Source organism: Zea mays, chromosome 10 (genome assembly GCF_902167145.1).
Source record: "Zea mays cultivar B73 chromosome 10, Zm-B73-REFERENCE-NAM-5.0, whole genome shotgun sequence".
Taxonomy (NCBI): domain Eukaryota; kingdom Viridiplantae; phylum Streptophyta; class Magnoliopsida; order Poales; family Poaceae; genus Zea; species Zea mays.
In genome coordinates this window covers 131,057,150-131,083,135 of record NC_050105.1, presented here as the reverse complement: position 1 = coordinate 131,083,135, position 25,986 = coordinate 131,057,150, and the positions used below count along the sequence as shown (strand labels likewise).

The 25,986-nt window shown below is 44.8% G+C and overlaps 2 protein-coding genes across 3 annotated transcripts; both read left to right on the top strand.

The window, feature by feature from the left end:
- The first annotated feature begins 437 nt into the window (after positions 1–437).
- Positions 438–15,978, top strand: LOC103641817 (enolase-phosphatase E1). Of its 2 annotated transcripts, XM_035963502.1 has the most exons (16): positions 438–652; positions 750–856; positions 8,653–9,182; positions 9,799–10,002; positions 10,087–10,268; positions 10,533–10,659; positions 10,739–10,918; positions 11,504–11,554; positions 11,635–12,474; positions 12,898–12,993; positions 13,070–13,152; positions 13,796–13,847; positions 13,984–14,052; positions 14,137–14,171; positions 14,790–14,861; positions 14,949–15,978. In XM_035963502.1, the coding sequence occupies exons 3-16, from the start codon at positions 9,042–9,044 to the stop codon at positions 15,397–15,399; spliced, it is 2,583 nt and encodes an 860-aa protein (XP_035819395.1). In that variant the 5' UTR covers positions 438–652; positions 750–856; positions 8,653–9,041; the 3' UTR covers positions 15,400–15,978. The 2 variants fall into 2 exon arrangements, with proteins under 2 accessions (XP_035819395.1, XP_020401239.1); XM_020545650.3 differs by lacking the exons at positions 438–652; positions 750–856 and having other exon boundaries at positions 8,550–9,182.
- A 718-nt stretch (positions 15,979–16,696) lies between these two features.
- On the top strand, positions 16,697–19,377 carry LOC103641816 (BTB/POZ domain-containing protein At2g24240). Its single transcript, XM_008665143.4, has one exon. It carries the CDS (start codon positions 17,676–17,678, stop codon positions 19,014–19,016), a length of 1,341 nt encoding a protein of 446 aa, XP_008663365.1. The 5' UTR covers positions 16,697–17,675; the 3' UTR covers positions 19,017–19,377.
- The last annotated feature ends 6,609 nt before the right edge of the window (positions 19,378–25,986 follow it).

Sequence of the window (25,986 nt, the reverse complement as noted above, 5' to 3'; positions counted from 1 at the left end):
TAGTTTAGTCTATGTCAAGATTAATTTAATTTGTGAAATAACAATAAATTTGACTTGAAAAATGTCTTAATAATGTGTTTGTTTTATAATTTATATGTCGCACTGTTGGTCAAAACTAAAGAAGTTCGATTTAAGATGAAACTGAATTACATTATAAGACAGAAGGGTAGGATCTATATTAAGTGTGAGCTTATGCTGTTTTAGAGCTTTGTTTTTGGGGATTTAGAGTATAATGGATTCCCATCCTATTTGCGTGAGGTATTCAAACTGAAAATGTGTTTAAGGGTACACGGGAGCACATTCACTCACTACTATGCCATGAGGAGTCAAAATAGAAAGTGGTTAGGTTCAAATTGGATGGGCAGTGAAATATGCACGCTAAAAAGTTTGTGAGTTGATGGAATGATTATTGTAAGTGGATGAAACTTGGGCCTATTATTGAAATAACACATGGGCCGAATCAGTTGATCCAAAGCTATGACCAAACCCTAAAAGCCTACTCATTATTTTGAAACCCTACTCTATATATCGCACACTAGCCACCTATAATAGGCATACATGATATCTTCCCTAACACCGCTGGTCCGCCGCCATCCCTCGTCTTCATCATCTTCTTTATTCTGCCATACATGAGCACTTTCTTTCATTCTAGGTTTATTTTCTTCCCTAAATGGTTAAATATGTGTGCTAATATAGAATTACATGTGACATGCTAAGAAGAGCTAAATATTGATCTTTGGTCTTTGCAGTATGAAGGAATGCTTCGATGGTGCCACAAGAGGTTTACAACTTAGGGATTATATAGACCTTGTGTTTTTGGTGGCTATGATGCTCAACTTTGTAACCTACCAATCAGGTATGATGAGATATATGGGGTTGTTTGTTTCTACACCACAGTTTAGCACACGATAATTAATAGTGACACCACAAAATGAAGACTCACGTTTGGTTAATGAAAAAAATGAGATGGTCATGGAAAAGAGAGTAAGAACTCGCCACCGAGTCTGGTGTTGGTTTTCAACACCACAACACCATCATCGTTCCACATGGGTTGTATGTGGGCCATAATTAAATAGCACCTATATGCCTCTGAGGTAAATATTCATATACCACAAGTAATTCACGTCCTTTTGTTATTATCTTTTCATTATGTTGGTTTCTTCATAAGAAAATGGATACCCTATGAAAGGGTAGTCCCATTCTGGTTGAAAAGGATATTTCGTTCTTTTTTGTTTAGTTGGACCATAGAAAGTAATGGGTCGAATAAAATTTCTAAATTGTCGATCACCATGAAACATGGGGCCCACTTGACAACCTTTTATCCATATTTTTTCTTTATCCTAAAGCCTATGTGTGTTGCTACTAGGGATGTCGATGAGAAATTTTTTGTTAGCAATGGTTCTCCATCCTTGTCCCCATGAAGAGAAAATTCTTCGCCCCCATCCCCATGAACGCTCATGGGGGAGATTTGAAAGTACCTTTGGGGTACTTAAGGATCTTGGATGCCGACTAGAGGGGTGAATAGGCAATTAAAACTTTTCAACCCAAATGAACCTAACTTACTTCACTTGATCGGTAGTAGTGAAATAATGTCTTAGCCCAATGATTGCCTGCACTTCACAAAACACTAATACCAAATGCAAATATAAGAAGTGTCAGTAAGCGAATAAAACAATGGACAATATGCGTGGTTTTTCCCGTGGTTCGGTCAAACCTCAACTGCACATGTTGGAGTTAGCCCGATGGATTGGAGTTTATTTTAACTCCTTTTCCCTTTGCACAAGTTTATCACCATTTGTGAAAAACCGAGACTTCCACTATCAACTTTGGTGCTTTACAACAACCTCGAGGCTCTTCACAACTTGGGAGCTCTCCAGCGATGCTTAAAGCCGATGGCCTCGCACACTTTGCACAAGATCACTTAGCTCTTCTAAGCACTTTTCTCTAGTTCTCTTAGCTCTTTTCTAGCTCTCAAGATCTATCACAAGCACTCTAGCTTATCACCATTCTCTATCACTTGATTACACACTAATGACTCTATCTCACAAAGAGATACACTAGAGAGGGCTTTCCACTTGCTACGATATGTATGTGAACTATTGAACATTTGCTTGCTTGTATCTTCAATGAATGTGTCAATTAATAATTACTTATGGGGGTGTGGGGTGGTATATATAGCCCTCACCCAGACTAGTCATTGCACATTTTTTATCGGACGGTGTGATGTGGGCGCTAAAAATCATTATGGAGGTAATCACCATTGGGTAGACATATGAGTGAACGCCAGATGGCTCAGCACTTGTGTCCGGACAGTCCACTCCCCTAGTTCGCCACAAGACCATGGAACCTTTTTTCATATTGGATCATTCTACTTACTTATAAGAGTTCCAATATATATATCTATGGTCATCAAGAACTTTTCCAAACACAGGAATGCCTGAAATACCAATTCCTTATTGATTTCTTTACTTTTAAGTCATTTCTCAAAGTCTACACAATTGTGAGATCCTCCAGGTTCTATCTTTGATACCTTTAGCTTGAACTTGTGACCATACTTCTCTTGATCCAGCATCACCTTGCGCCTTATGAATTGAACCATCACAATACATATGAGTTAAACCCATAGTTATTAAAGCGGTAAGGCGACATAAGGTGATCGACCCCCTTTTTAACTTTTAAGTGGTAAAACATAAGGCAAGGTGATGCCTTAATTATATTGATAAATATAAAAATTAGACCAAATATTAGTTAAAGGTCACTAATTAGAAGCTAATAAGCAAGTAGCACAAATGTAAGGCCTCCTTGTAGGCCCATTCTAGCCTAGTAGAAAAGAAAAATAGGAAAAAGAAAAGGAAAAGGAAAAAAGAAAAAGAAAGAAGCCCATTACCAAGTAGCCCAACCCAACCCAACACCACACTTTAGGTTATCCTCACACCATCCGACTCCCATCAGTCGCCTGTTCTCATGCACAACTACTTCTTCGTCGTTTCTCTCCCTCCCCGCAATTCTTCCCCACCACAGTTGCCATGTGCTACTGCCATCGTCGCAATCAACGTTGCCATTGGACCCACGACGCTGCCACGACACCCACGTCGTCGTCGCATCTTCCCCTTGATTTAGCATTGCCGCAAGGCGATAGGATGTCATGCTTGCTCATGGTCGCCTTACCGCTTAGGCATCGCTTTAGCGATGCCTTAATAACTATGGTTAAATTGATGGCTTCGAATCACACCAACTAATGTTGTGGTCTTCCAACACAACATGACTCTTCAACATCTTGATCAGACCTTTGATCTTTGTAAGTACTCTCTTCTTCACCTTAGCCTTGGTACCTCGATCCTCTTGATCGTCTCATTTGCTTAGTACCTCGATGCTCTTTCCTTTCTTTATCTTAGTTTACCAAGCCTATCTTCAAGTCACATCACATTGAGTAATCAACATGATTAATGTCCATCATCTTCTTCACATCATACTTCATAGCAAACCTTCTTTGCATGAGACTTCTCTAATTCATCATCATTTTAAGTCTCATATTGGTTCTACCAATCTTGTTTGTTTTCTCTCATTGCTTGTGATATTCCACATTCTCAAAACCATTTCATCTTCTATGGATTATCCCCATATTGCCTTGTGTTGACCCTTTGATTACCATGCTTAAGTATACCATTTATACATAGCTTTCATGTTCAACACTTAGTAAACTGGTTAGTCCTTTAATACTATTGTCAATCAATCCATCAAAACCCTCAAAGGACTATATGCACTTTCAAGTTTTTTCTCCCATCTTCCTCCTTGCATGGAGAGTTTTCCCCATGGGGAACCCATCCTCGTTACAAAATGTAATATTTAGAGGCAAATATAAGTTGATTATATCAATTTAATATAAATTTAATTAAGTAAGATTTAAAATCACAAGAGACATCTACTTTAGAGTTTAGTTTGCTATCTATATCAGGCTATGTGTTGAGATTTTGGTAGAATTTCAACATGCCAATACTAATTTAAAGCAAGGGGAGTTCATAGGATAAGTATGCAGAGAACGGAGATAGGGGATGGTTCCCCATCCCCATCCTCACGAACCTGGCGAGAACTAAATTTTATCTATTTCATTCACATGGGGATTATATTACTCCCATCCCTATTCCCTAAGGGCTGATTTGGTGACCCGGGATCCCGGGAGGATTGGAGGGGATTGAGGGGGAAATTAGTTTATTTCCCCCTCAATCCCCTCCAATCCTCCTGTGATCCCCTTGTCACCAAATCAACCCTAAAAGGGGAATTCCCTATCAGAAATCGGGGATCGAGTCTATATTACCATCTTTAGTTGCTACCCCACTGCATGCTTATCGCCCAAGCTCGCCCTATTCGGTTCTAAGCACATCCATCCCAATCAGGGGTGTCAAGGTATAAAATCCCTAGGTACATGGTTTAAAAACTCATACCCATAAAATAAATATTAAACTTGTGCCCACACTTGTTAGTTGTGACAGTCATAATATGCCACTTAGACCCGCTACATGCGAGTTCCATAAAACCACAGACACACTCACGTCACATAACTACACACACATTTCTATATGGGTGGTAGTTGGGTGAAGGAAAAGAATAGGATGAGAGAGTGAACCATAAACTTCACCTATATATAATGCGAGTATGAGGGTCCACGAACATGGGTACAACTTTTTCATACCCATAAAAATGTTAGATTGAGGATAAAACCTACACCCATGCTCATAGATACAAACTCACATCTAAACTCATAGACTATAGGGTTTTTACCTATGAGTAAAATATGTATGTTGTCACCCTTAACCCTAATGACATCTCACTGTGCACCACACTTGTCCGTCCTTGCATGCTAATTGTGTCGCCTACCTCAAGAACTAAATTTTCTCTATTTCATTCACATGGGGATTATATTGCTCCCATCCCTATTCCCTAAAAGGGGAATTCTCTATCAGAAATCAGGGATCGGGTCTATATTACCATCTTTAGTTGCTACCCCACTACATGCTTATCGCCCCTGTTCGCCCAATTCGGTTCTAAGCACATCCATCCCAATCAGGGGTGTCAAGGTATAAAATCCCTAGGTACATGGTTTAAAAACTCATATCCATAAAATAAATATTAAACTTGTTCCCACACTTGTTAGCTGCGATAGTCATAATATGCCACTTAGACCCGCTACCTGCGAGTTCCATAAAACCATAGACACACTCATGTCACATAACTACACACACATTTCTATATGGGTGGTAGTTGGGTGAAGGAAAAGAATAGGATGAGAGAGTGAACCATAAACTTCACCTATATATAATGCGAGTATGAGGGTTCACGAACATGGGTACAACTTTTTCATACCCATAAAAATGTTAGATTGAGGATCAAACCTACACCCATGCTCATAGATACAAACTCACATCTAAACTCGTAGACCATATGGTTTTTACCTGTGAGTAAAATATGTATGTTGCCACCCTTAACCCTAATGACATCTCACTATGCACCACACTTGTCCGTCCTTGCATGCTAATTGTGTCGCCTACCTCAAGAACTAAATTTTCTCTATTTCATTCACATGGGGATTATATTGCTCCCATCCCTATTCCCCAAAAGGGGAATTCCCTATCAGAAATCGGGGATCGGGTCTATATTACCATATTTAGTTGCTACCCCACTGCATGCTTATTGCCCCCGGTCGCCCAATTCGGTTCTAAGCACATCCATCCCAATCATGGGTGTCAAGGTATAAAATCCCTAGGCACATGGTTTAAAAACTCATATCCATAAAATAAATATTAAACTTGTGCCCACACTTATTAGCTGCGACAATCATAATATGCCACTTAGACCCGCTACATGCGAGTTCCATAAAACCATAGACACTCACGTCACGTAACTACACACACATTTTTATATGGGTGGTAGTTGGGTGAAGGAAAATAATAGGATGAGAGAGTGAACCATAAACTTCACCTATATATAATGCGAGTATGAGGGTTCACGAACATGGGTACAACTTTTTCATACACATAAAAATGTTAGATTGAGGATCAAACCTACACCCATGCTCATAGATACAAACTCACATCTAAATTCGTAGACCATAGGGTTTTTACCTGTGAGTAAAATATGTATGTTGTCACCCTTAACCCTAATGACATCTCACTGTGCACCACACTTGTTCGTCCTTGCATGCTAATTGTGTCGCCTACCTCAAGAACTCACATGGAGCATGCCACACACTCGATCTTACAAAGTTCCTGCACTGATGGCCTCTATTACCTTAGTCCCCTCAATGCTCTATGTGTTAGCCCTCACCTTGCCTCCAGAATTAGCATGAATGGAGGAGTTATGGGCCTACAAGGAACAAGCCTAGCCGCTCAATATATGGTGATGGGTGTCACCCCTAAGGCCAAACATACTCTTTCCTAGTTATCGCTAAACCAAATAACCTTCAAAATAAATCAATCCAGTTCAAACCACAAATATGTGGTTAGTTAGAGACATTTAATGTTTTAGATACCACTACAAAACAGATTAAACATAATTCCTATACACTATCTATCATAATCATTTTCCTTATACTCATTAATGGAGTACATATCTAAAGGTATTTTATTGCTAATAAAAATATGCAACTGTGGCTAAAAGGCTCTGATTTAAGAATCTCCTTTAAGGCTTTGTCCATATCCCTTAGCTAAAAGTTGATTGTTAGTTGGAGAAACCAGGTAACAACTAGTTGTGAGCTTGATGATATGCAAGACACTAGCTAGATTATTAGTTAAAGATCTAAATGGGATGTAATCTCCGGATAGGTAAGTCACTATATAGATTATTTAGCTATGGATCCTAATAATATAGAGTCTAGGTGATAGGTAAGACACTAGATAGACGATTGGCTAGGGATTTAAATGGGACAAAGTTGCTCTGCATGGTAGGTACTATAACTATACTATTTTCTATAGATCCAAATGTGACCATGTATGATCTAGATATTATGGAACTCACTAACTAGATTATATATAAAGATCTAAATGGGACCACACATTTTTTCTATTCTCGTATTTTTAAAAATATGAAATGAATTCTATAATTTTTTTATATAGTTCATATGTTCCAAATGGGCCGAAACTGGTAGCTTTAAGGATCAAATAGAGCCTAAACCAAATAACCTTCAAAATACATCAATCCACTTCAAAACAAATATGTGGTTAGTTAGAGCCATTTAAGTTTTAGATACCACTACAAAATATATTAAACATAATTCTTATACAATACTTATCACAATCATTTTTCTTATACTCATTAATGGAGTACATATATGATTTTATTGTTAGTATAAACATATGCAATTGTGGCTAAAAGGTTCTCATTTAAGGATATCCTTTAAGGCTTTGTCTATATCCCTTGGTTAAAAGCTAAGTGTTAGTTGGAGAAAACCAGATAACAACAAGTTATGAGCTAGATGATATGCAAGACATTAGCTAGATTATTAGTAAAATATCTAAATGGGGTCACATTTAATCTCGGGATAGGTAAGAAACTAGATAGACTATTAACCTATAGATTCTAATAATACATAATCTAGGTGGTAGGTAAGATACAATCTAGACTACTAGTTAGGGGTTTAAAATGGGACAGAGTTAATCTGGGTGGTAGGTACTATAGCTAAACTATTAGTAAATAAATCTAATTATGAGCATATATGATCTGGATGTTATGGAAGACACTAGCTAGGCTATTAATTATTAAAGATCTAAATGGGATTACATATAATTTTAGCAGCTATAGGTTAGCTTTAGAACACAATTTTCTGTTATTATATATTTTTTTAAATTTACGAATTGATTTCTATAACTTTTTTATATAGTTCATATGTTCCACATGGACCAAAATTGGTAGCTCTAAGGATCAAATAGCGCCTAAACCCAACACTTCATATTTAAAAAAAATACAAATTATTCAAAATGAGTATTTGTATTAAAAGTTAACAAAAACAAATCCTATGAATTTTAGAGGAAAAACAAATGAATTTTAGAGGATTCAACTCCTATGAAAAGTTTTCTATAGGAGTCTTTGGAACAAGGGATCGAATCCTATCAATTCCTTTAAAATTTATATAGAATGACTTCCTTCATAGTAATTTTGGAGGAAAATATGTATGAGGTTCAATCTCATGTTTTCTTTCCTTTGTGTTTTGCATTTCTATGCTTTTTATGTGTATGATCCAAACATATTTTTTGACTTTCCAATGTTATAAATTTCTGTACGATTCCAACGACATGAGTATTTTAAAATCCAGTGTTTTGAGCCCTAAGACCTTCTTTGGAACAAATGAAATATAAAGGATTTTTTAATGATTCATTTCGTACAGAAAAATTTTCTACATGAGCGTTTGGAACACATGATTCAACCCTATCAATTCCTTTGAAATTTCTAAAGATTGTTTTTCTCTATACAAGTTTTGGAGGAAAATAACAAAAGATCCAACCTCTTGAAAACTTTCTTATCACTCTTACCTCCTTATTCAAATTCCTACAAAGCGTTCAAAGGCTACGTAAAAAAATTTCCTAGATCCGCAATTTATAGCCAGCTCTAATCCTGTGTTTTTTTATATCTCTTTTCCTTTGTTGTTCCTGTGTTCTAAAGGGATCTAAACCGGGTATCAACCCTATCTGCCGCCAAGTTTTTCCTTGTTGAATTCGAAGCTTGAACCAGCCAGCGTGATCTGTCTCATCGCAGTTGCTGTAGCCGGTATTTTTGGTAAACTGGTTGAAGGGGCCTCAACAGCTCAGCCCCTGCTCAACCTCAGCCAACCCGGGATGTTCCCGTTGCACGATTCGAACGGCGGCGAATCGCGTAAAATTGGAAGGAGGGAGAGGTCGAGTGCGAACGCCACCTCCTCGCCGCCGCTGCCGCCACCACAGGCGTGTCATCGGCTATAAAACCCTACCCCTGCTAGTCTTCCCGTCGCCACCAGCCTCCTCGCCGAAACCCTAAACCCTTCTCCCCGTTAGGTTTGCCCGCGCGCCCCGACGATGGCGGAGGACGCACCGCCTGCAGCTCCTGCGATGACGCCGGAGGAAGTGCAGGCTGAGACCGAGTTGCGGATGCGCGACATAGGCCAGCGCTTTGGCGCTATCCCGGAGGACCACGACGAGCTGCTCCGTTTACTCGAGGTGAGCGCGGCCCTAGTGAACCCTCTGCTTTCGCCCTACCTGTCGTGCTCTGTTTCCGTTGTGTTCGTCAGTCAAGCGTGTCGAGATGTAACTTGCAATTCTTTATCGTTTTGCGTAGCTTTCGTGCTCTGTTCCCGTTGTGTTTGTCAATCAGGCGTGTCGAGATGTAGCTTTTGCAATTATTTATCGTTTTGGAGATTTTTTTCTTATTACAAAACCTGCATTAGCCGGCGGCTCATCCTGCTTGGGATTGGAGAAAATGGTTCTCTGTTGATTGATTAATCTGTGCGGGTTTGAGTAGGCGGGAACAGTCGAACGGAGATAGAGCTGGCCTTGTAATTATTTAGGTTTTATTTGGATATTCATTATAATGCGAAGTATGCCGTAGTTGGTCACTCATCTAGATTAGGATTGAAGAAAAAAGGCTGCTTTGTTGATTGATGAGGTCATTTGATCCTGAGTAGTTTGTGTGGATATATTGCGTGGATTGCAATGGTTTAGTTTTTTTTATGGAGATTGTTTATGATGTGTGATGTATGGCCTAGTTGCATTTAGCTCAGGACTATAGGTTTTCCCTTTTCATATTAGAGTTGGAATTGCTTGTTCATTTGTGCAGGAAGCCGAAACCTGGCTGTCCAGGGTGGATCAATCTCCGCCCGAGGGCATGTACAATGCTCTTCGCCCCACCATGGCTGTTTTGATTACAAATGAGCTACTGGAGCACCCTGATCCCAACGTGAAGGTTGCTCTCACCTCTTGCTTAACTGAAGTTACCAGGATTACTGCGCCAGAGGCCCCCTATGACGATGATGTTATGAAGGTGACATTTGTTGCCCTTCTTGGGATGGAACGATGTTGTCTATAACTCTATATGTACTGACCATTGCTATTTGCCTTGTTGCAGGATGTGTTTAAGAGAATTGTGGAGACTTTTGCTGAGTTGGATGACATGAACAACCCCTCCTTTGCAAGGAGGGTTTCAATCCTTGATTCTGTTGCAAGGGTTCGTTGTTGTGTTCTGATGTTGGATCTTGACTTGGACCATATGATACTGGACATGTTCCGTCATTTCTTCAAAACTGCCTCGTAAGAAACTCCCCCTCACATTTATTTTTAATCATAATTTTGCATACACTTGGTACCATTTTTTTAAGATCTGACAAACGGACTGAGGCAATAATGAATTTGTGGCATCTTTAAATCCTAAAGAAGGATTTCATTGCTGTGAATGGTAGTCATAGAATGCATGTATTCCTATATATGTTCCTGTCATGCAAGAATGCCATCCTTATTTATCTAGTGTGGATCCTTTTTTTCTTATCTTATCCGTTCCCTTTTTCTATATTTCAGCACCAGGCATTCAGAACAAGTCACCCACTGTATGGAAATTATAATGATGTTTGTAATTCAGGAGAGCGATGATGTCCATGCTGAACTGGCATCGTGCCTGCTTCAGAACCTTACAAGAGAAGCACAAGTAATTGCATCCCTCTGCTGTTTGCATTGAGAGCTAGTTATTGTCATCATGCACTAAAATTTCTGCCCTTACTTTACAGGAAACTCTCCCAGCATCTTTTGGACTTGCAGAGAGGGTACTAGGCCTATGTAGGGACAAGCTCAAACCAGTGCTTCATGAGTTACTTAAGGGAACTCCTTTGGATGAATACAGCAACGTTGTTACGACGTTGTTCCAAGATGCTGGAGAAAACAATGTTGATGCATCAGGAGAAGACATGGTTAGTTCAATCACCAGTATATTACAAACTGAGTTTATGGACTGATTAATACACGATAAAAATATTGTTCTAAGTATTAATTCATTTTCGTGGCATGATTGATCTATTTTTAGATACATAATCAACTGAGAAAGGCTGCTTTTGTAAGAGTTGACAGAAAGGGGTGCTATTTCTTCTGTTATTGAGATAATGGTAGGAGAGGAACATGTGATCTGTACTGCTATTACAGGCATGTATTCAGTTATATGTGGTATTGAAAGTATCTTAACTTAAAAATTCAGGTCATTCTTTAAAAGGGATGTGGTCAGAATTTTTAAACCCTGCTTTCTGGAAAGGGAGCTATATTAACCATAATATAAAATGTGAAATTTCAAAGAAAGTTTTTTGTTATGTACTAACTCCTTTGGATAGTGTATACGTATAGTCATGTTCGGTTCTGGTACTATCAGTAGCATGATCCACCATTTTTTTAATGCATATAATATCCTCAATGTGATAGTACTAAGAGCTGCCGTACCCTGCCCCCCCTTTGTTATGCATATGTTTCAGTTGTGTGCTAAGTTTCTCTAAATTATTATTATGCAGGCAGCCAAAGGGAAACTTTCTGAAAAGCCTGTTTCTGACGAGTCACCACAGGTATACATCTAAGATGTTCAGTATCTAATGTTCTATAGAGTGAGGTAGATACCATAAGTTTATATTTTCTTATTTTTCAGGAAACTTCAAAGGTAGACCAAAATGTCAATTGCCTAGGCCAAGAAGGTAGTAGTCCAAACAGTACTCCGACAACCGCCATTAGCAATGGTGCTGCTCCAGTTGACAATGTCAAATCTCCAGATGGACCAGATTCTTCAAAACAGAAGCAAGAACTGACTTCTGGTGACGAGCAGACACCAGATTCTTCTAAACAGAAGCAAGAACTGACTTCTGGTGATGAGCAGACACCAGATTCTTCTAAACAGAAGCCAGAACTGACTTCTCTTGACAAGCAGACCAAAAGTTCTGAGCAATTGATATCTTGTGACCAAGAAGTACGAGAACCAGTGACTGTTGAAACTGAAAAGCTATCTGATGTCAATTCAAAGAAAGATCACAAGCTTTGTTCTTCCATTGGATCTGAGATGGCTGAACAATCAAAGGTTGTTAAAGACAATGAGAGTATAGTAGCATCTGAGGAGTTATCCCCAGGGACAAATGATGTTGATAAAAAGCAGATAACAGAGACCGGCAATATAACTACTGAGGAATCATCAAAACCAAGTGATACTAAGCCTGCTGTGGTTAAGCCAAAGAGAGGCCGACCTCCAGCAGCAAAGTCTCAGGAGAAAAAGCCTGCTGGAAAGAAACATGCATCAGACCTAAAATCTGCAAAACTTGATCCTATCACTGATTCTGGAGGGAGAGCTACACGGCACCTGAATAAAGATGCTGCGAAGTCTTCATCAACCAAGGCTGCTGAAGGAGAATCTGAGAAGAAGCAACATAAAACCAGTATGAAATTGCAGAAAGAAGATGCTGTCTCTGATAAAGACACCAATGAGGATATTAGTTTGAAGGTAGCTTTCTTGTTCTAAGTTGACTACAGTACATGCATTGAAGTTGTGAACTTAGTACATGCATTGAACTTAGTACATGCATTGAAGTTGTGAACTTAGTACATGCATTGAACTACAGTACATGCATTGAAGTTGTTTCTCTGTATTTAAGCCATGCTTATATCTTATTTGCTGAAGATTGGGTTTCTATAGTGATAGTGCCTATTTATTTTTCATGTTTACATGTTTTTATTTTCTTTAATAAGATAATTGGTAGGTAAATCATTACTAACAGTCAGCCAGTAACTCAACTGGTCCTTTCAAGCAACTAACTTATATCACCCTTGGTTGGCGTTCATCATGTTTTTGACCTTTTCTGTTTACACTCTTTTTTTTCTCCTAATGTAGTCTTTCACAGTGACTTGATCAATTATCATAATTCAGGAAATGATGTCCCCAACAAAAATCGATAAATCAAAAGGCCAACAAGAGGATAATGGGGCATCATCAAAAAGAAAAAGTTTGCAGGAAGCTCAAGAGGTAGCATGCTTGACACAGTTGTCTGCGACCTTATTTCTGTTTCAGTTTGTCAGAACCTTTTCTGTTGTGTTGGCAGACCCCTCTATCAAAGAAAAATAAAATACTTGATGAAAACCTTATTGGCTCAAGAATCAAAGTTTGGTGGCCAGATGACAAAATGTAAGTCCGATGATCAACATATGTGTTTCTTATCAGTAATGGTGTTCTTACAGTAGTTAATATATACTCACGAAGGTATGTCCTAAGTCAAATGTTTTCAACTTTGACCGTTAATAATAAAATATTCATAAATATTGACTAAATAAAAATGAAACTATTAGATTTATTATTAAAACATCTACCACAATATATAATTTCTGTAATTTAAAATAATTATTTTATAGATATTGTTGGTTAATGTTTCAAAACATTGACTTAGGACAAACCCTCGTGAGTTCATGACCTTAAGATATGGGATGGAGTTTTATTTTTGCACCAACATGTTTTTTTTTGTCTGTGGTGATGTCATGGATATTTCTGTAGTGAAGCATTTTTATTGCTGGCCACTTTCTGGATGCACTATGGTTGCTATTTCTGAAGGCTTCCGAGTCAGCATTGTGGTTGCTATTTGTTCCTTTTTTTCATATATAAATAATACCTGCTTGGTGAATTGTTCATCTGGTTGGAACTGTACGCCTATACTTTTCCTTTTTCTTTCCTTAATTCTTCTTTTTTATAACAGTGTTGACAGCTGAAAAATGGTATTTGCTCCATGTGTTAGCATGCAGTTTGGTAGGTTTTGAAATTATTTCTTGATTTGCAGGTTCTATGCGGGTGTTGTTGAATCATTCGATGCCTCTTCAAAGAAGCACAAGGTGCCCATTCACACTTCATTTGTTTCTTAAGTGTTTAGCCTGTCTGAATGAGAAACACTATTAGGTGATGGAATTCTTATTTTTCTCTTAAACAAAACTTATTATGATGTTTGGACTTTTTCCTGTTGGCACTCAGGTTTCGTATGATGATGGTGATGTTGAGGTACTAATGCTTAAGAAGGAAAGATGGGAGTTCATTTCTGAGGTATTTCCATTATGTTTGAATTTGATGCAGCAGTTATACCTATCCTCCTCTGTTCCTTTTTCTGATTCATTTGGCATCCTGCAGGAACAAGACACTGATCCTGATGCGGTATCTAATATGTAAGAAAAAAACTCTACTTTGCGCCTTCTGTATGCTCTGTGTTTTGAGTGAATTATAATTATTCCAGAACATTAAACAATATAATGTGATTGTGTGCACAACTGCAGTTTCCCCTCTCTCGTATTAAGAACTGGCTTCTGCCTAAGTTGCTAGAAGCAGCCTTTTACACTTAATAGGTTACTAGTTTCAAAACTCCAAAAAAAAAACAAAGCAGCGGTGTCATGCACACGCTTGATTTTTCAAACAACCAATGTTTTTCGTCATTTGAGCTTTTATGTGAATTCTTCTACGTGCTTTTGTCTCTGTCCTTATCTCCAACTTAACCTGTCTAGCATGCCTTTGATCTGTTTGATTGTCTAGCTATAATTTTGCTATTTGGTGGTAACCACCAATTGGAAATTCTGAAGTTGATTTATTCCTAGCGTGTCTTCTTCTTTACATCTGTGGAGTTACTTCCTATCCTGATTCATGAACTTCGATTCTTCTGTTCATCCCCCCTCCCCTCTCCCAGTTCTATGTCAATGTTACTTGATACTTCACTCCTGTTCATTGTTTAGGTCATAACTTGATGGCAAAGGTTTCATTTGTTAAATTATGAGTTGTTTCTTGTAAATCAGGCCACGTGGCAGAAAAGCTAAGGGGAGCTCGGGTCCACAAATGAAAGGAGGGAAAACAGGAACACCTCAAAGGTAAGTTTTTTACTATTATGGATGTGCTATCTTGATACATTGTACACACAGTAGCTTATGTGAAACTACTATTATGCACAATGGCAGTGATGTTAAGAATCCTCCCAAGAAGAGAGGGCGTCCAAAAGGCATGCACGACAGCAATAATATGCCAAATGCTGATAGCTCTGTGACTCCAGCCAGACTGAAGGGAAAAAGTGTTGAGAAGGATACTCAAGTGACACCTAAGACTGGCAATAACTCCAAGAAGGAAGGTGCAAGGCACTCTCGATCTACTACTGGAAAAGCTCAGAATGCTGTTGTCAAGGCAAGCAGCAAGGATGAACCTGATAGCACCGACAACTCAAAAGATGATGCTGGTAGTGAAGACAAGAATTCAAAAGATGAAGTGAAATCCAGCGAAGGTAACGATGGATCCAAGACCAATGGTCTTTCAACCAAAAGGAAGCTAGAGGAGAATGAAGGTGAGTCATCAGAGGAGAAGGGTTCTGCTAAAACTACTACCAGAAAGAAGCGCAGAAGAAAGAGCCGCAACTAGTTGCTCAGAAGCTATGCAGCTCATCATCTTAGGGGCGTTCCGCCCTTGCAGTCTAAAGTCTCAAGTTGCTGGCATGGGACATGCCATGTATGCTTTATATTGCCTGGACCGTTTTACCAGCTTAGCGCTTTGGCAATTTGGGCATCATGAGTCGGCTCGTAGTTGTAGCAGTCTTGGCGTGTTTGGATCACCGCCGCTGGCACCACGCCGCACCACACTTCGCGCGTCGCAGTTATGGCGGCCGAATCAGCCGCCGTACCTTAGGCGGGGTGTGGCGCTAGACGCCAGCGTCCAAACAGGCCTTTAAACTCTCAATAGGAGCTATAATGTTTGGTCTTACTTTTCTTTTTAGAATCTCGTTGCCAACGGTTGTGCCTCTGGCAAAAATGGATTTGATGCTTTTGCTCTGCTTAAAGCTTTTGTGCCAAATCGTAATGCATTTCGACTTATCTTCTGGCAAACAAAAGTATGCTCCTGTTATGAAGCGAATGTTTCAGAAGAAAAGTAGTCTGAGTTTGTACTTCCTCTGTTTCTTTGTACTTCTTCTGTTTTATATTATATGTTATTTATTTTTGTAAAGAAGTTAATGCATCTTAAGGTTGATCAAAATTATAAAGAGAATTATAAAGATTTATGGCACCAAATAGATATAACTGTAAAAATATAGCTAACAATAAATCTAATAGTATTTATTGAGTATCATAAATGTTATTATTTTATTATATAAATTTAATTAATATATAAGATAGTTTGACTCTCTAAAAAATAGAACAATTTATAATTTAGAAGGGAGGGAATAATATCTAACATAATTTCATTGTCCGTAACTTTTAGTGGGCTCTCCACGAAAAGTCGTTTTTTCGTGACTGTTTGGTAGAGGCGGATCTGACCAAAAAGCCATGGCAAAGAGGTCCTAATCTATCGTTTATTCTGGTGCTCTCGGACTCTGACTATCTGGACTTAGTAAGGCTTCCAGTTTTTACTGAATCTTATTCTTCCGTCCTAGTATCACATTTTAAGAAGTTATTTTTTAATAAGTTTATAAAATGTTATGAATATATCACTTTTGAAGTATGTCTATATTTATTATAGAAAGTGTTATGAAGATATATCTCATAGCATGTTTATTACAAAAAAATATATTTGGTATTGATTTAATGATATTTATTTTATATTATACATATTTATACATATATTTAGTTAGTTTTGTAAAGTTCGACTCTTTCGGTGATTTAGGACTAAACTAGTAGTAACTCGATATTTAACCCATTGTCATGCAAGGATCGAAGTATGTACGTGCGTGTCCGCTTGACAATGCTGAGCTCCGAGATGCGAGCCCCCAACCCAACAACCACAACAGACCGCCAGCGCCGTTTCCTGGAGTCCCCGACCGACAAGCACAAGGACTGCCGTGCCCCGCCTGCGACCGCGAACGAGCAGGATTGAGGAACCCTGAAGATGCGCCTGCGCCGATGATTGGAGAGGACAGGCTTGACTTGCAGCCGGACATCGGAGCACGGAGACCGACCGCGAGCGCAAGGGGTCGGGCACCCGGCGGCACGCACGATGCTCTGCGAGTGTACGACGACGTGAAGTGAAGTCAGTCCTGTCCTGTGTGTGCGAGTTTGCGCGCCTACCAGTCAGTAGCCATGTTCGGGCGGTTGCACGGTTGCAGCTAACACTAAAAGGCCGGCGCCCGGCGGTGTGATAGATGAGTGGGCGGCTCATATGACGACCTCCACACCTTCCTTGTTCAGAATCGTTGACTGCACGCAGCGTAGCACGGTCCCCCCAAAACGGGGGTTGGGACGGGCGACACTGCTAGAAACCCGACCCCGCCGTTGCGCTGGCGACTGGGGATTTTTTTTTGCCTTGTCCTTCTCCTTCTCCTTCCAATCAAGCGCCGTCTTCACGTCAAAGCGACACCGCCACATCGCCTGCTACCTGCCTCGCTCGCTAGCTCTCCTCTCCCTCGTCTACGCCTCCGCCCTGCCGTTACGCCATAAATCCAGCAGAGGCAGCCATCCAATCCAACCAACCTGTTGATACTCGCTCGTATCGTAGTATACACGCCGCGACCTCGTACAAACGCGTGCACTAGTAATTGGCGCAATCCACCGTCTCCCCAACCGCCCGATACAGCGCAGCGGAGGCAGCTCGACAATTCGACCCCCTCCGGCAATCGCCGCCCGGATCTATCTACACGACACTGGGCTCTGGATGCTGCTCAAAGCGGAGATGCTGTAAAGATCGGTTCCTTGGCGAGCGCGCCGACGATGGCGGCCGGCGGCCGCGTGCGGTTCAACGTGGGCGGGCAGGTGTTCGAGACGACCACCACGACGCTGGCCAACGCCGGTCGGGACTCCATGCTCGGCGCGCTGCTCGACTCGTCCTGGAACGTCTCCTCCTCGGGCGGCGGCGGCGGCGGGGTGGCCGAGTACTTCATCGACCGCAACCCGGCCTGCTTCGCGGTGCTGCTGGACCTGCTCCGCACGGGCAGCCTCCACGTGCCCCCGCACCTCCCGGAGAAGCTGCTCTACCGGGAGGCGCTCTACTACGGCCTCCTCGACCACGTGCGCGCCGCGCGGTGGGGCGCGTTCGACGGCGACCGCCTCCGCCTCGCCGCGTCCGTGCCGGGGCGCGCCCCCGGGGACGGCACGGCCATCCGCGCCGCCCCCGACGGCGGGTGCTGCGTGGCGCACGGCGGCGCCGTGCGCGTGTACAACTGGATGCTCGACGAGCGCCGGCCGGTGTCGCTCGACCACTCGCAGGTCAACGACGCGGCATACCTCGACGCCGCCACGCTGCTGGTCGCGGCCCGGGAGCGGCTCGGCAAGCGCGACGGCGGCATGGCCGCCTTCTCCGCGGCCTCCGGCGAGCTCCGCCACCGCTTCCGCGTCGCGCACGACCGGCAGGCCAAGTCCTTCACCGCCGGCGCGCTGGCCTTCGACCAGGACGCGAGCGTGTTCGCCAGCTGCAAGGGCCGGCTCAACGAGTACGGCGTCGGCGTCTGGGACCGCGCCACCGGCGAGCAGGCCGACTTCTTCTACGAGCCCCCCGGCTGCGCCCTGGGCGACGCCGACAGGCTGCAGTGGCTGGACGCCGCCGGCGCGCTCATGGTGGCCACGCTGTTCCCCAAGGCGGACAACTGTTTCATCGGCCTGCTGGACTTCCGGGCCAAGGACGTGGTGTGGTCCTGGTCCGACGCCGGCGCGGCCGCGTCGCTGGACGACAAGCGCGTGCTCCACGCCATCGCCATGGAGGACGAGCGCTCCGTCTGCGTCATCAACCAGTACGACGACCTCGGCTTCCTCGACCTCCGGAGCGGCGCCGGCGGCGTACGGTGGAGCTCCCGGAGCAAGCTGATGAACCGGAAGGTGCCCGGCGAGGAGAGCTGCTACCCGAAGCTCGCCACGCACGGCGGTCAGCTCTTCTCGTCCATGAACGACAGCATCTCCGTGTTCAGCGGGCCCGAGTACGTGCTGACGTCGACGCTCCGCCGGAGCCACGGCGGCGCCATCTGCGACTTCTCCATCGGCGGCGACCGGCTCTTCGCCCTGCACAACGAGGAGAACGTGTTCGACGTCTGGGAGACGCCGCCGCCCCCGATCATCTGACCGTGCCAGGGGACTCCGGCCCTATTGGTTCCTCTGCGCACCCGTTCTGTAACTTCCACTGGACTAGAGCATTGCAAATTTGCTGCACACTTTTAAACACCCGAAAGAAATATTCAGGATTATTTCTGCAGACTGAATACACTGAAACATTTGATTAGAGAAATTGTGTCGGCAACGCACCTAAAAAGAGCGTGTGTTGCTGTGACTGTACTGAACTTGATTGCTTTTGGTAGCGAGTGCGAGATGTTCTGTCGAAATCATGGCAAATGGGTTCTGATCGGTGTACGATGCGAGACCCTCTCTGCTAGTCTGCAGGTAGCCCTGAGTTTTCAAGCTACACGTGCTAACGGCACGTTTTGGACGCCTTGTTTAATAGCCGCTCACGATCGCTTGCAAGCCTGCCTGATCTGCCTTTACGATCTACTACTCATTTATTTCCGCCAGAAAAAAGAGAGACCCAACCATCTGTTTTTCAGTATATGTATGTCAGATTTCTTCAGTTCAGGTAACAAAAAAAAAATCATTCTCTCGATACACCTCCTGGGAACCAGTGGAGACGAAGCGAGTGCGTGGCGCCAGTATTTGTCTGCATATATCCATCTGGTAGTAGCCAGAAGAATTCCTCATCGTGCGGCGACTCCACTTGGAACGGGAGGCACAACAGGGCAGAGCGCATTTGGCCGACCTACTCATGACCGAAGCTTATCCTACCACTGCCGTAAAGCGCACACGAAATGGATGTGTGTCGCTGCCATGCTAGCTATTGCGATTGCCGGCTGTCGTAATTGCGAAAAAAAAACAGAGAGGAGCATTTCGCTCTATTTCGTGACATGGATGGAGCTAGAGATGGCAACGGGGAATTCCCCGTCGGGTTTTGGCTCCCCATCCCCGTCCCCGCGACGAAAAAACTTCCCCGCGGGGATCCCCACGAACGCTTGCGGGGGACATTTCTTCCCCATCCCCGTTACCCGCGGGGATAAATCCCCATCGGGGATCCCCGTCCCCGCTTAAATTATAATTAGATCATACTATAATTTGTTATTAATGTAAAACATTTTCACTTATACACATTGTTAGATGTAAAAATCATTATGTGTACATTAAAATAAACGCATTTATACAACTAGTGATCTCTTGGCAAGATAATTATTTATTTTTTATCATTAACTATTATATGAAAACATCGTCACATGTAAGTTTAACGGGTCCCCGCGGGGAACGGGGATGGGGAATCCCCATCCCCGTTTACCCGTCGGGGGAGAAATTTTCCCCGTTTACATCCCCGTGAGGGAAGAAATTTCCCCATCCCCGTCCCCTAATAGAGGAATTCCCCGCGGGGAATCGGGGATCGGGTCCCCATTGCCATCTCTAGATGGAGCATTCTGCATTCCGCCGTGGATCCGTCGCCCGTGTGTCGTCGTCGTCGTGCGGCGGCCGAGATGGCATGTGGGGAGTAGATTTTTAGCGGAATGAAGGGGTATGAATCTTAATTATTTTAGCACCGTCGTCGCACGGGTGACGACTGACGACGCGCGATAGGCGCGACACCTACTAGCTAGAAGCTGACATCATGAGCAAAACTTGTTTGGTTGCCGTCCACAGCTAACCACATATGGTCTGGCCTCTGGCGTCGGTTCACTGCTGCCAAAATTAAAGCTTTCTCCGCGAGACAACATGCGGGCCTGCGGGGTGGCTATATATACTAACTTGTTTGGAAGAGCTTTACTTCCAGAATTTCATTCAGGGCCCGTTTGTTTCGTTGGAATTGAATTCCATTTTAATAATTATAATTTAGACAAAACTAATTAACTTTATATATTTATATATGTAATATATTTGTATATTATCCTAAATTATATGAGAGAGATAGTTATATACTACATTTATGTTATAGAGGCGCAAGTAGAATAATATGCTATAAGTTGTACATCCGAAAAATAGCATTTAAATCTATAAAAACAATTTCCATCTCTCACCCCATGAATTTGAGGTAGGCTTATATAATAACTTTGGAAAGTGGTGGAATGTCATATTCTAAAAAATAGCCTATTCCATTAGTAAGATTCCAATTCTTCGAAATGAAAGGAAACAAACGGGGCCTCAGCTTCTTCTATCACGAGTTCTAGCTTAAAAAAAGCAAGCTTGCCCAGTCCGTTTTGCATGCTGCTGCCTGATCAAATAATAATACTGTAATCACGAATCATATCGTTTGGCCCACAGAGCAAGGTTGGGTGGGCTTGGTTGGTTGCAATGCAAGAAAACAAGCCCCAAAGGAGCTAGATTCCAGGCATTCCGTGTTTCTGGGCGGTCAAACATGCTCGCATGGTTTTTTTTTTAAAAAAAAAAAATCTTCCCGGATTCATTCCGTTATTATATTGTTCCATCTCCGTTCGTTGCATATCTGTTTTCTGAATTTTCATCGCGGACCGAATCGGATGTATGCTTATTGCTTACATGGATATACAGACAGTCTGTTCACTTGTACGGTAGCCGAAGCTGCAGCAGCCTCCTGATGCCAGATCGAACAGGCGGCCCAATATATATATACAGTACTACATACTGAGGTACTAGACGGCCATGTCCACTTGTTCTTACCCATTTATTCCCCTCCGTCCTTTTTTTTATACATGTACACACTCTTGTATATACACACAGGACACACCATATACATATATGGTGTTTCCTAGCATACAAATATAATAAGATCGGAGACATGACTTCATGTAATTTGACCATTGAAGTTTGATGAGACCTTGAAGAATCTGGGTACACAGATCACCGTAAATAAAATTAACTATACTCAGTTTTCTCATATGTGGGGTTTTGATATTATTTCTATCTTCAGCTTAGCAGACCCATTATCATCTAACCTTTTACCGCAAATGCAAGTCCAACTTTGTTGGTCCTTCAATAAAAGGAATGAATTTTTACTACTTATTAAGCTTGCAATGGTAGTCTGTCATTCCGTGTTCTGTTTTTCTTATTCTCTCCTTCCCACTCATTCTCGTGTTCTGTCATTCTCATTCCCTGTTTTGTCTTTACCATTCCCTGTTTTGTCTTTCTTATCCCCCCTCCCCGCAAAGTCCATTCCTTTCTCATTCCCACGTACAACCTACGTCTAGCTAAAATTAAAAAAAACACAAATGACCCTAAGGATTTAAACCCGCGACCTCTCAGGCAAATGCGAGCTGTAGCTACCGCTACACCACATGTGTGTTTATGTCTACATCTATGACAGGAAAAACATCTACTACATCTCTCACCAAGCCCACCTGCTACCCTTGCACAATGCGTAGTAGTAGATAAGTATCACCGAGATTCTTGGATTATATTTTTGGATGGAGGGAGTAGTATTTAAAGAAGAGCCTTGCATTCAATTTCTTTTGTTTGAATATTGTTTCAACTTAAATTCCTTTTTTTTGCATGCGTGGAATTTATTCTCCGTAATATTTGTCGGGGACCATAATTAGGGGTACCCTCAAGGCTCCTAATTCTCAGCTGGTAACCCCCATCAGCATAAAGCTGCAAAGGCCTGATGGGAGCGATTAAGTCAGGGATCAGTCCATTCGAGGGACTCGATCACGTCTCGCCCGAGCCTAGCCTCGGACAAGGGCAGCCGACCCCGGAGGATTTCCGTCTCGCCCGAGGCCCCCCTCCAGCGGCGAACATATTTCCGGCTCGCCCGAGGCCCTGTCTTCGCCAAGAAGCAACCCTGACCAAATCGCCGCACCGACCGACCAAACCGCAGGAGCATTTAATGCAAAGGTGGCCTAACACCTTTATCCTGACACGCGCCCCCCAGCCGGCAGAGCCGAAGTGACCGCCGTCACTTCGCCGCTCCACTGACCGGCCTGACAGAAGGACAGCGTCGCCTGCGCCACTCCGACTGCGGTGCCACTTGACAGAGTGAGACTGACAGGCAGTCAGGCCCTACCGAAGGTACCATAGGAAACTCCGCTTCGCCCGACCCAGGGCTCGGACACGGGCTAAGTCCCGGAAGACGGCGAACTCCGCTCCGCCCGACCCAGGGCTCGGACACGGGCTAAGTCCCGGAAGACGGCGAACTCCGCTCCGCCCGACCCAGGGCTCGGACTCGGGCTAAGTCCCGGAAGACGACGAACTCCGCTCCGCCCGACCCAGGGCTCGGACTCGGGCTAAGTCCCGGAAGACGGCGAACTCCGCTCCGCCTGACCCCAGGGCTCGGACTCCGCCCTGGCCTCAGCCGGCGGCCTCCGCCTCGCCCGACCCAGGGGCTCGGACTCGACCTCAGCCACGGAAGACAGACTCGACCTCGGCTTCGGAGGAGCTTCCACATCGCCCAACCTAGGACGCAGACCGGCCACGTCAACAGGAGGCGCCATCATCACCCTACCCCGAGCTGACTCGGGCCGCAGGGAACAAGACCGGCGTCCCATCTGGCTCGCTCCACCAGACAGGCAATGATGGCGCCCCGCATACTCTGTGACGACGGCGGCTCTCAGCCCTCTTACGGAAACAAGAGGACGTCAGCAAGGACTCAACCGCTCCGACAGCTGTCCCTCCGCCAGGCTCCATCGCTCCTCCGACGGCCACGACATCACACCAGCTGGGTGCCAAAATCTCTCCGGCTGCCACAACGGCATGTACTTAGGGCGCTAGCTCTCCTCCGCTAGACACGTAGCACTCTGCTGCACCCCCCATTGTACACCTGGATCCTCTCCTTACGCCTATAAAAGGAAGGACCAGGGCCCTCTTAGAGAAGGTTGGCCGCGCGTTGACGAGGACGAGACAGGCGCTCGCTTGAAGCCGCTCGCTCCCTCTCCCGCGTGGACGCTTGTAACCCCCCTACTGCAAGCGCACCCGACCTGGGCGCGGGACGAACACGAAGGCCGCGGGATTCCCACCTCTCTCACGCCGGTCTTTGGCCGCCTCGCTTTTCCCCCCTTCGCGCTCGCCCTCGCGCTCGACCCATCTGGGCTGGGGCACGCGGTGACATTCACTCGTCGGCTCAGGGACCCCCCGGTCTCGGAACGCCGACAGTTGGCGCGCCAGGTAGGGGCCTGCTGCGTGTTGACGAACAGCTTCCCGTCAAGCTCCAGATGGGCAGTCTCCAGCAACCTCTCCAACCCGGGACGGTGCTCTGTTTCGGGAGTCTTGAGTTCATGTCCCTCGACGGCAGCTACGACATGATACTCGTTCCACCGCCGCGTGACAACGACAATGGCGGCCGACAGCCCGCCCGCCGGCGGCGGAATCGACGACGTCTTCCCCGCGTGGTGGAAGAACAACCTTCAAGCTCATCCCGCCCTCTTCCCCGCCGACGGAGGCGAAGGCAGGGCAACCAAGGCCAAGCAGGAGGCAGCGCCTCGTCGGCTGTCGAGCGAGTCGACAGCGCCGGCACCCCAACGGGGGGCGCACCGGGTATCGAATTCGCGCTTGAGACGAAGACGAGCGCCGTCTCCCCGCGACATGCCAATCTCGAGCAAGCGGACGACGCCAGCACGCTTGCAAAAAGCTTGCTGGACGTCACCCTCGTACCTGAGGCGACAGTGCAGTCAGTCCCCGACATGACTTTATCGCCGCTCGTCGACCAGGAGGTACCGACCGATTCCCATCCCACGTCATTTGGATTCAGCCTCAACCCGCCTAGCGACTTCGCTTTGGCGGGCGCTCGCGTAGAGGCAAGTCCAAACCCTCTGGGGTTTCGTATGCGGTCACCTTGGGACTGGCTGACGGACGTCTCGACCTATGGAAGACGACGAGCCCAGCTTCTATTGGGATTTCTCTGGACTTGGCAACCCCAGTGCCATGCAGGACTTCATGACCGCATGTGACTACTGCCTCTCCGACTATTCCGATGGTAGCCGTAGCCTCGGCGACGAGGACTGTGGCCCAAGTCGTGAATGCTTCCACGTCGATCTAGGGGGTCCCTCCGAAGGCAACCATCTCGGCATGCCGGAGGACGGTGATCTCCCTAGGCCGGTGCCTCGCGTTGACATCCCACGGGAGCTAGCTGTGGTCCCCGTTCAGGCGGGGGCTCATGACCCACAGCTCGAGCAAATCCGCGGGGTGCAGGCCAGGCTCGACGAGGGAGCAGGAGCGCTTGAGCTGATCTGCCGGGACGTCGGGCAGGCATGGGCAGGCCAACCCCCGGCCGGAGAAATACGTCAACTACCCCAGGGCTTCCAGCACCGCGTCGCCGACGACGTCAGGGTTAGGCCACCACCCGCATCTAGTGGGGTCGGCCAGAACCTGGCTGCAGCAGTGATGCTTCTCCGCGCGATGCCGGAGCCATCAACCACCGAGGGGCGGCGAATCCAGGGGGAGCTCAAGAATCTCCTGGAAGGCGCCGCGGTCCGACGGGCCGAGAGCTCTGCCTCCCGAAGGCAGGGGTACCCCTCGGAACCTCATGTCGCGACTTCCCGATTCATGCGGGAAGCCTTGGTCTGAAAGGATCACGATGCCCAAGAGGGGGGGGGGGGGGTGAATTGGGCTTTTCTAAAAAAAATCAACACTAATTAAAACCTAGGCAAGAGCTAAACAAGAGCCCAACTTCACCCCAACAACTAGCACTAAGAATATAATACTAGAAATGAAACAAGGCTAAGATAATACTCCAAATACTTGCTAAACAAATGCGCAATGTAAAGTGCTTGAATTAAGTGCGGAATGTAAAGCAAAGTTTAGAAGACTCCTCCAATTTTTCCCGAGGTATCGAAGAGTCGGCACTCTCCACTAGTCCTCGTTGGAGCACCCGCGCAAGGGTATCGCTCCCCCTTGGTCCTCGCAAGAACCAAGTGCTCACTACGAGATGATCCTTTGCCACTCCGGCGCGGTGGATCCCTCGAGACCGCTTACAAACTTGAGTCGGGTCACCAACAAGATCTTCACGGTGATCACCGAGCTCCCAACGCCACCAAGCCGTCTAGGTGATGCCGATCACCAAGAGTAACAAGCCGTAGACTTTCGCTTGACCAAGAGAAGCCTAATG

Bases quoted from the DNA above. Each gene is read 5' to 3' on its own strand.
- LOC103641816 (XM_008665143.4), top strand. From the start codon at position 17,676: ATGGCGGCCGGCGGCCGCGTGCGGTTCAACGTGGGCGGGCAGGTGTTC.
- LOC103641817 (XM_035963502.1), top strand. From the start codon at position 9,042: ATGGCGGAGGACGCACCGCCTGCAGCTCCTGCGATGACGCCGGAGGAA. The intron at 11,555-11,634 runs GTATACATCTAA...CTTATTTTTCAG, and splicing joins TTTCTGACGAGTCACCACAG to GAAACTTCAAAGGTAGACCA. The intron at 13,848-13,983 runs GTGCCCATTCAC...GTTGGCACTCAG, and splicing joins CCTCTTCAAAGAAGCACAAG to GTTTCGTATGATGATGGTGA.